Genomic DNA, 10,632 nt, shown 5'->3' on the forward strand with positions numbered 1-10,632 from the left:
AGTAAAAGTGAAAAGTACAACTTTTATATATATATATATATATATATATATATATATATATATATATATATATATATATATATATATATATATATATATATATATATATATATATATATACATATATATATATATATATATATATTTCAAAAACTTACTCAATTAAATGTAACTGAGTAAACTCCAGAGAGTTATACCAAAAAACACTTAAACATAATCACAGCAAAAATAGTTCTACACCAAGGACTGACTTAATGGGAGTTTGAAATTACTTTTTACATTTAAATTTCTAGAAAATTTAGAAAATCATCTATTGTTTATTTTATAAAAGTCACATAAAACCTAAATAAAACACACTGACCATTGCAGCCGTAATGTAGCAAAAGTGCAAAAGGTTTGGCCCACAATAAACTTCTTCCCCCAACTGACCTCACTCACACCCGCCAGCCAATCAGAAGCAGGCTTCACGAACCTACTTATAAGCACTCGCTGCCATCCGGGCTGCTTTTTCTCCCCCAACTTCTGCAGAGAGTCTCTGGACAACATGACCAGGAAGCTACGAACTCCTGAAGACGGGAAGAGTAGAAAAAGGGTAGGAAAGTTATTTCTTTTGGCCGGTACCAGTGTGCATTTCTGTTTCCAATGACCTTCCTTTGTGTTTGACTCATTTTATGAGCATTGTTTGATCTTTGTGATGCTCTGTCATTTTTAAGCCAGCTCTTGGGTTGCCAACTCGAAGTCCCCTTGCAGGTTTGTTCAAAGGACCATCTGACCTTTCTGACCTTCTAGGGAGAGAAAAAAACAAAAACAAAAGAGAGTTTTGGATCCGAAATGATCTCCATAACGTTTACGATAAAGCGCAGCGGCTTATCGGCGCAGCGGGTATTTTTGTTAACTGCTTTATAAAGCCCCGAAAACTTCAATTTACCTGTTTTTAGATTTTGAAGCCAGTTGTGGAGAAGAAGAGAAGGGATCGAATAAATAAAAGTCTCGTTGAGCTGAGACGTTTGCTGTTGCTTTCCACGTCCGATCCCGTGAGTCAAGTCAAAGCCGTCACCTCTGCTCCTACTGTGCCATGCAAAAAGTTTTAAGGTCAATGATGTTTTTGTGTTTCTTCCCCTTTTTACTTCGCCCTGCTGCGGACACCAGCGACTCCAGAATCCTAAAATAGAGAAAGCAGAGATTCTGGACTTGGCTGTGGAGTATCTTAAGAAGTGGGCTGATAGGAAGGACTTGAACAATGGTCAGTCGTGTCAAACAGTTCACTACCTCCTCACAGTTCATTTTCTGACGGCAGGGCTTTGAGATTGTGCGTTGCTGTTTCTCTTTATTCCCACTCTGCTTTCTCCCGGTGCAGACTTGCGGACTCCCGCAGCTTTGGGGAAACTTGGACCTGCTGGGTCCAGATTTGCCCCTCTTGCCAGCAGCGAGAATGCAGGCTTCCAGCAGTGCATGGCCCAGCTGAACAGCTACATGCACAGGATCCCGCCGACGCAGAGGACCAGCCTCACCGAGGGGCTGAAGCATCACTCGGCAAGCCGGGAGCCCAGGCTCAACTCCATCCACGGCGTCTGGAGGGAGCCGGAAGCCGCGTCCGGGGAGGCAGTTTGTACCTCGGAGGGCAGAGGGGAGTCTCCCTGGCTGCTCTTTCCTCCCCACCTCTCCTTCCAGCCTCTCTCCTGCTCCACACCGTGCCACGACTACCTCTCCCCGCCTTCCTCCCCCTGGTTCTCACCCTCCTTCTCCACTTTCACCGCCTCGCCTCCTTTCCCGTCCTTTGCCTGCCCCTTCACCTTCCCCCCCAGCCTGTCACCTCCGTCCTCCTCCAATGCCTCCTTCCTGAGGAGCATCTCCCCCACACTTCCTCACGCCAGCCCTCTTGGCCTCCACGTCCCCCCGCTAACGTCGTTGATACCCCCACTGCACCTCCCACACAGGGAGGTGTCGCCGGCAGACTCCCTGTCACCCGTTTGGAGGCCCTGGATGGGATGAGAGGCCGGACACCTGACACAGCAGCAGCAGAGCCACCTAGAGGGAGTTCTGTGCAACTGCGGGAAGCGACTGCCCCTGACTGTATAGTGTACAAAATGAACAAAACTGCCTATATTTTCTATTTACCCTTGTAAATAAATACATTTATGTATCTGAAGCGGACAAAGCTCTCTGTACATTTACTCATTTAAACACGAATGTACCTGAATGTAGGCTGAACGGTGGTGGAATTGATTGTATTGTTGAACGCCACAAGAAGGAATCCAGTAGCGCCCCCAATAAAAACAAACAAACAAACAAACAAACAAAAAGAAATGTATTTATCTACATATAACATATAGACAAATATACTCCCCCACCTGCCCTCAAGAGAATCAGGTTCAGGTCATAGAAAGGCATAGAACTCAATAAATAAATACATTTATAAAATTAAAAATGAATTTAAAAAATACAGCTCTGGAAAAAAATAAAAGCCCACTGCACTGTGGTTATTCCACCAAATACTGATTTCTGAACTCTGAGTTAAGACATCAGTATTGTTGCTTCTAAATTAATATGAACTTGTTTTATTTGCATTTTGAGGTCTGAAAGCACTGCATCTTTTGACCATTTCTCCTTTTCTGCAAATAAACACTAACTATTTGCTTGGAGTTTCAGAGACATGTTGTCAGAAGCTCATAGAATAAAAGAACAATGTTGATTTTGCTCAAACATATACCTATAAAAAGTAAAATCAGAGAAACTGATCATTTTGCAGTGGTCTCTTAATTTTTTCCAGAGTTGTATATATCTTATGTACAAGTTTGTGCAGAAGAATTGTCCATTTCATTTTTAATCTTATACATTCATTCATATATTGGGTTCTACATCCATGTCTTGATTGGAAAAAATGACTCTGTATGCCTTCCTGTGACCTGAACATGATTCTCTGGGTGGGCCACAGCCTCCCGTTTTCCCCCTCTTGGGGGCACCACTGTTGGAATCCTGCTCTGGCATCTTTCTGCCAGATCAGGCAGAAAGATGGCTGATCTTTCTGCCTGATAAGTTTATTTATACGAACTTTTATCTTTCATAAGAGTCATCAGACTCTCTATGCATGTATTACCTCTCCATGCAGAAGGCTGCAGTTGACATTCAGATCTATTTCTAGCAGTCAGTAGCACCACATGGGGTAGGATGTGGGCAAATAACCCCAGAATGCCTGATTCTGGACTGTGAGAGAAAAACTCTGTTACCTAGTCTCTAATGTTTGTCTGTGATGTGTGTAATGCGCCAGTTCGGGGCTATGAAGCTTACCTGAAATTTCCTGCGCTGTAAACAACCATCCTCCACTGCAAAAAGGGAAGAACCGAGGCGAACAAGATGGCTGCTGATTATAATTCAGTATTCGGAGGCGTGGCCCGCATGGACTGAATGGCTTCGTTCACTTCTCCCGCTGCCATTGCCAAAACTACAGGCAGACTACAATTATAAAACAGCGCAAAAAGAAAGAAAGAAAGAAAGAAAGAAAGAAAGAAAGAAAGAAAGAAAGAAAGAAGGAAAGAAAGAAAGAAAGAAAGAACGTCATTGTTCATGAGCTCTCCTTCTGTTGTCATCGTTCACGAGCTCTCCTTCTGTTTGCCGATTGGCTCAGTTGAAAATCTACCGGAGGAATCCACGTCAAAGGGAGAAACGTCAACGAAGTGAGATTGGAATCGAGCGGGATTGCACAGGAAATGCAGTGGCCAGGGAAAATCCGTGGTGATGAGCTGTTAATATTAAAAAATAACGTGTATGAAGACTAAACAGGAAAAAAAAATACTTACTTGGTTGAGGATAAAATACGTAAGTCTTCCTTCATCTGGAAAAAATATGTACTTTTCAACCCAAAGCAAAACTGATTACTAATGATTGATTCTCAAACATTAAAGCATAAAGAAACCAAATGAAATTGTGTTTGGCAACTTTCGAGACGCAATCATAAAAGGCAGTTTTATTTATGTTAAAAAAAAGAAGAAAAACTGTAAAAAGTAGAAAGTCTGGCAGCAAAAAAAGAATCATTGTGTTATATTATTAATAAATATGAAGACATGGGTTAGGGCTGGGTTAACAATTTTTATTCTGAAATCATATGTCATAGTATAATGTCATTTTTTTTTTTTTTACAAACAGTGTTTTTTGTTTGTTTTTTCTAAATTTTGGCAATAGAGATTTTATTTTATTTTATTTTATTTTTCAAAAATCACTTATGGAAAAAGATAATTCACTCAGAGACCATGCATTCTGATCTGCGGTCGCCAGAGGGCAGCATTGACGCGCCAATGAGCTCCGCAGCAGCGCTGTGGATCTGGAATCTCTGCTGAAGGGGTCAGAACCGGGGGAGGCGGGATGCCACCGAGCCTCTCAATCAGTGATGAAGAGTCCAACATGCCTCTTCATCATTCCTCACTCTTTCACTGCTCAGCTCGGCCCGTATCTCAAGATTAAATCTCCATTTACGAGCTCTAAATATTTTCAGAAAGGAGGCATCAAAAGATTTGGCCTGAGAAAACAGAATTTAGCGCATGATACAACATGTCTATGGATAATTGTTACTTTTTTTTCTTGCCCTCTTTGCGCTCCTTTTCACCGGAGGAACTTTCTCTGTGCGAGTGCCATTTCAGTTATGAGGCGGCCATTGTTCTTTGTCAGGGAAATAAGCAGGCCGGCACGTCACGGGGAGCTCTTTTCTCCACGCTGCGTGTTTTTGATCAGTCTGCCCCTACTCGTGAAAGCAGAGAAGGTCGCTCGGTGAGAAGAGGAAGTTTTCTGCGGCTCGGCGCATAATTAATAGGGAAAGAAATCACGACTCGGAGTGACCTGACAGTGGCTGAAAACTCCCTGGCATTTTCTCAGAAACGGGCTGAATAGAGCCGATCCTGTTACCCTCTTTAATCATTGCTTCTTCTTCTTCTCCTTTCCCACTACCCCTCGCCCCTTCCTTTCTTCCTTTCGCTTGCGTGCATTCCTGATTTAAAGGTGTTGGGCTGTGAAGATGTCTTGGGATGTCACGTCATGGCCTACTGAGAGTCTTTGAATTCCTGCATGTTGGTGCATTTCGCGAAACTAAATGCGGAGACAATGCTGGTGTCAGCTTCGTCCATCTCACATGTATACACTTGCAGTCCTCGTATGCGGTAAACAGCGTGCGTTCTTTCTTTTAGCAGGCTTCTGGCTCACTAGGACACGGGTTGTGTTGTCATGTCTTATTGTAGATCATGTCTGTTTAGGTTTATCACATCGGCTCTCTCAGTGGCACAAGAGATCTGGCTGCTGTAGGGGCTTGTAAATATTACTCTGAAAAGCAGAAGCCTTACTCTTATTGTAGCGCTTATTCACCCTTTCCTCGCATACAATAACAGATTTTATGTGCGCTCAGAAATTAGATGCTCTGTTTTCCTAGTTTTAGTGAGAACACGAGCAGCAGCAGCATTGTGGATCAGCTGCAGTTGCCTGATGAAAATGTTCTGCAGGTGATGGAAGGCCGACTTTGTAACCGTCTTTATGTGTCTCTAGAGGCTCATATCGTCACTACACAGAGATTTCCATGGTGTATATTCATCTCTAAACGTCACTGGGAGAGCGGAGGTGATGTATGCTAACGAGGTAATCTATTTGTTTATAACATGGTGAGGAGGTCAGTGTGCAATGAATACTTTTCAGAGGAAGAGAAGATACTACATTCAGTCTTTGAAATATGAAAAAAGGATTTGACATTTTATGTTACCTTTAGGCAAATTGACCTTTTGTTTCACATATATTTTTCCCCCTTCAGTCATATCATATTTGTATTTTCACATAAACACAGTACGTTATGTATAGCAATTCTCTTGTACTATGAATAACTTTTATTAAAATGTAAAATCAACTTTTTTGAGCTTCACATGATGCTATAATATTGTACCCTCAACAAAATCACACCTGGAGTGTTGCCTTGATTCTTGCATGCGTGCTTGAGAAAAACTTTAATCTCCAGTGTTGGTAAAAAAAAAAAAAACTTCATTAAAGGGTTAATAGAGGAGCCATGTTGTGATGACTTCCTGAAGGCAGAGCTTCAGAAAGAGCAGGAGCTTCTTAAAGAGACACAGGCCCAATTTCAAGGCGTTAAATTACAAAGTAAAGTTTCTTTTAGGTCATGTTTGATATGAACTGGATTTCTTTTTTTAACAACTGAAGTTAACAGTTAGTTGACTATGTATGCTATAAGATGGCACCATGTGCAAGGAAAATACACAACAATGCCCCTCTAAAATAATGTGTTGAAATATTTTTACTTTCTAATTGTTTTTTTAAATATAAGCAATTGTAATTATCAGCAATTGTGTGCAAACGATGTGTTACATTAAAAACATATTAAGCTCAACTACAGGTGTGAGAGATTCTCTGTGTTTATTGGAGGATGTGGTAAATCCATCAAATCACCTTTAAATAACGACTCACTGATGACTGGATCATTTTGTGGCCGGTGTGCTTCCAGATAACTTTACCTCTTTTTTCCAAAAGGAACAATGAAATGCTAAAAATATCTTGGACTATGCAGTGTCTTTTTTTTATATATATATGTACTGAGCCTTGAACTCTGCAGTCTGGTGCGTTATCTGCTAAGCTGTCTATTTGTGCAGGAGTGACTGTGCATTCTTTTGGAGTTGAGTCAATTTGTTTAACTTTGCTGTTTTCTGGAAGCCGGCCCGCACACTCGCCGCTTTTCTTTTTTTCTTTTATTATTTATTTTATCAGTAATATATAAAAACCTCTGCAGACTCGAACTGCATCCCCAGTGGAGGAGGACTCCTTGCTCAGATCGCATGTCAATACTCAAGAATGTAGATCTGTCACTACCCACAACTAAATATCTTTTTTTTCTCCCCTTTCATTTCTCGCTCTTTCTCCATTTTTCTCTCTCTTCTTTTTTGTGTCTTTGCAAAGGTTCTTTGAAGTAAACAGTGAAGGGATCCCAGACTGTAGCAAATTACCTGAGGACTGAAACATTTTTGACATAAGTCCTGAGAGACGGGAGCGGGCCACTTTTCCCGGCGGCCTCTTTGGCGTTTTTTTTTTTTTTTTTTTTTTTTTAATTTGAAGGCCGAAGGAGACAGCAGCGCTGACAGAATGATGGGACAGCTGGACATGCTTCCAGGCCAGGAGCAACAAGCAGAGGAAAATCCAGGATAAGGGCCACTGCCGACGTCTCAGCATGGAGCCAGCAGCCACGGACAGATGACCGAAGCGGGACGGAGCATGAAAGGAGACAGGATAAGAGGGAAGACATCAGATTAGAATGATAATTAGTTTTTTTTTTAAGTTTAAATGTCTAGCATTCAGGAAAAAACAATGTCTGCAGGTGTCACAGCAGATGGCAGAAGATGTTGAAACATAAACAAAACTGCAATTAGTTTAAACTTAGTGAGCACTAAGTTGGTGAAATATGTAAAAGCGATCATTTTAGGTCTTTAGATCTGGGAGAAAAAAAAATAAAAAATATGCCACTGTTTCATGCCCTATGAAAATATTGCAAATATTCTGTTCCCTGGTTAAAAAGCATGAGCAAATGTAGAAATGTATCAGTCAAATAACATAAAAATGAACAACAATTAGTCGTCACCGGCCCTGATTTTCAACTATCTGCACCACCTGTAAAGAACTTCACCTCCAATCTTTTCCACTAAACTTTGTGATGTTGAGCCCTGAAATAATAGAAATGTCTTGATACGGGTGCTGTAGTGGCGCCGGGGTAAAGCAGAACCCAGGTATTGAGGCCTTAGTCCAGGTGCTGGTAGTCACAGGTTCAACTCCCAGCCTGGTGACATTTGCTGCATGTTTTCCCCTCTTTCCTGTTGAACTACTTTCAAATAAAGGCCAACAAAACCTTAAAAGAAAAAGTCTGAATATTTAGTTCATTTCATGGGACACATGGTGGCCCGCTTGTTCTCCATCGGTGTGTGTGGGTCGTCTGAAAACGTTCGTGTTAGCAACGCCGTGCACAGATGCTTAGGGTGTGAGACTTAGTAGAGGTCACATGCAACACTGTAAAAAAAGATTTCAAAAGTTTACTTTTTTGTCCAGAGGTAACAGAGTCTATCTGTGCATGCCCTAACCTGGTCAGTAACCAGAGAAAATTGCTGCTGAATTGACTCTTATGTGATATTTGCATGGGTTTTAAACACTCTGTTTTAGCTTTTTATCACTTTTTTCACCAGCTTTGTGGTAAATCTTGAAACAAAAGGTACAAAAATGCTGACAAGTGATATATTTCTCCTACCATCATGTCAAAAAACATAAATTGAAGCAAATTACTACAATCTGCAGCATTTCTTGTGGGAATTTAAATCATATCAAAGGAAAATTTGAATGTATTATTTAAAAAAAAAGGGGAAATGAAAGATAATTAATGACATTAATCTGGACCTGAACGTCCCCTCATCCATCCTGGATCTTCGTTGTCGTGCCAAACATGCTGTAAGCAGACAGGAAGTAACATGAGCCAAACAGGAGGGAATCAAATCAGAGCTCGCCTGCTTGTTCAGACCAATTATTTCTGACATAAGGCTCTTCTCACTCATGCAGCAGTCCTCTCTGTTTTCAAGGCCCGCTCTCACATTGGTCCACTGGCTTGCTTTTTACATCTTCTCAAGAAAAAAAAAAAAAAAGATGAACAATGGCCGTCTTTTCTTTTCTTCCTGAGGGACCCCGACTGTAATCAAAGAACGCCGCCGAGCGTCTGCCTGAAACTTTCCGGGTTGTGATCGGGTTTTTTTTTCTCCCGCTGCTCGCAGATACGTTTCGATTCCAAGCTCGATTGATTTATTGCCGGCAAGATCCAACCTGAAACCGGGTCTCGGACGGCTGCGCCACGTTGCCACGTCGATCTCAAACAATGAACTCTGTGAAGGCAGCTTCTTCGGTAAAAGGATGTAAGACGTAAGACTTTCTGTTTGTCGTCTGTCTGCCGGCGTTTTGAGAACCGCTGGACTGTCTGGGACTCCACTTTGTCCTCAAGATTTTTTCTGCCAGCTGTGATCAGAGGTCGTGTTATGCTTTTTCGTTGTGTCTGGTAAAAAAAAGCCCTGTCATGATTTATTTTAACCCATCAACTGAGGGTGCAACTAGCGATTACTTTAGTATTCGATTATTCTGTCGATTATTCAAACGATTAAGCGATAAAATTGGCACGTTATGCAGATTTTTCATTTAACCACATCAACATTTTCATCCAATCTTAGAAATACATTAAAAGATGCAAACAAATAATTAAATTAATGTTTTAAAATAAGAAATACTTTATTTCCTAAAATGCAACATAGCATTCCTTCTCTTAATTTAAACTGGGTGATGCTAAAACTAAAACTCACGAAGAGTTTTGGGTAAAACAAATGTACTGGCAAATGTTTTTTTTTTTATCTTAAATGCAAAATGTATAACTGCTTCTCTGAATGTTATTTTTTCAGCAATTACTCTTTTTTTGAGTCTGAATCCTCCAGTTAGTGATTAATCGATTACTATATTAGCTGCCGATTATTTCAAAAATCAATTCATCACAATTAATCCGATTAATCGTTTCAGCCCTACCATCAAACACAACTTCCCAGGTCAATTTTGGCATCTGACATTGGCATTGGATTTTTGTTCTGTTTAATAGATATTCAACAAGCTGAACAGGTAATCCATATTTTGTCATCATCTGCAGTCGTGAAGTTTTGAAATCAGGTAACGCTTCACCAGTTAAAGTGATCAGAAATCGGCAAGACTCTACCTGATCGATCAAACCCTCCCGGCAGCTGGAGAATAATCCTGCAGCAGTGGTTCGGCTCCAAAGACGAACGCCTCTTCAACCATCCGCTCTCAGATTAGCGTCCAGATCATGTTGGATTTAACGAGCTCTGTGATGTTTTCTGTGCATAAAGTTGAAACTATCAGCGCGTTTGCACTGACCGGTGATGTGTGCGCAACACTGTTGTTGGATTTCTACATCACCGTCTAAAAAAACCCGGCTGCAGGGTCCGGGAGCGGACGCTTTCCGCATAGGCTTTTCCCCAATGGTTTTCTTGAGATGATGAGTTTATTTTCCATCCGCTCTCGGAGAACAAACTTTATTTTCTCGAGATCAGGAGTCGATTGGGGTGCGTGCGTGCATGCGTGTGTGTGTGTGTATGTGTGTGTATGCGTGTGTGTGTATGTGTGTGTATGAGTGTGTTAAATCTGATTTCATTCTTCAAATGCTTCCCACCAAAACAAAGTTTGTCTTCTCGAGATTCAGTCTTCATCTCGGGAAAACGTTCCTCTCTCCTACCCGCCTGTGACCCACGCTACCAACCCTGTACTCCAGGGCTTCTTTCTGTGCCTCTTTTTAATAGTCACTGACAACTGTAAGGGTCAAAGGTCAGCCATCAGAAACTTACATCAGAAGTTGCCTCTGATAAATGTGTTACTATCTAAAAAATACAAACTCCTGTCAATTTTTATTCTGAGAACTTTTTGTTTATTTCGTCGCATTTCGTCGTGAACGACTGCACCGAAGGGTGAGGGGGAGGTTCGGGTTCGCTCCCAAAGAGGCGGCCTTAACGCTGAGGATGTCCCTTTCTTCTTGTGTAACCTCATACTGCTGAGAAAATGTCAGAGTGCAGG

General features: G+C 41.3%; 1 protein-coding gene across 1 annotated transcript; it reads left to right on the forward strand.

Moving 5' to 3' along the window:
- Positions 1–544: 544 nt before the first annotated feature.
- LOC106953952 (transcription factor HES-7-like) lies at positions 545–2,095 on the forward strand. Its single transcript, XM_015043106.1, has 4 exons — positions 545–592; positions 939–1,034; positions 1,150–1,243; positions 1,358–2,095. Exons 1-4 carry the CDS (start codon positions 545–547, stop codon positions 1,990–1,992), a joined length of 873 nt encoding a protein of 290 aa, XP_014898592.1. The 3' UTR covers positions 1,993–2,095.
- Positions 2,096–10,632: the final 8,537 nt, after the last annotated feature.

Source organism: Poecilia latipinna, unplaced genomic scaffold, assembly GCF_001443285.1.
Source record: "Poecilia latipinna isolate Pla-1442-1.1 unplaced genomic scaffold, P_latipinna-1.0 Scaffold615, whole genome shotgun sequence".
Classification (NCBI taxonomy): Eukaryota; Metazoa; Chordata; class Actinopteri; order Cyprinodontiformes; family Poeciliidae; genus Poecilia; species Poecilia latipinna.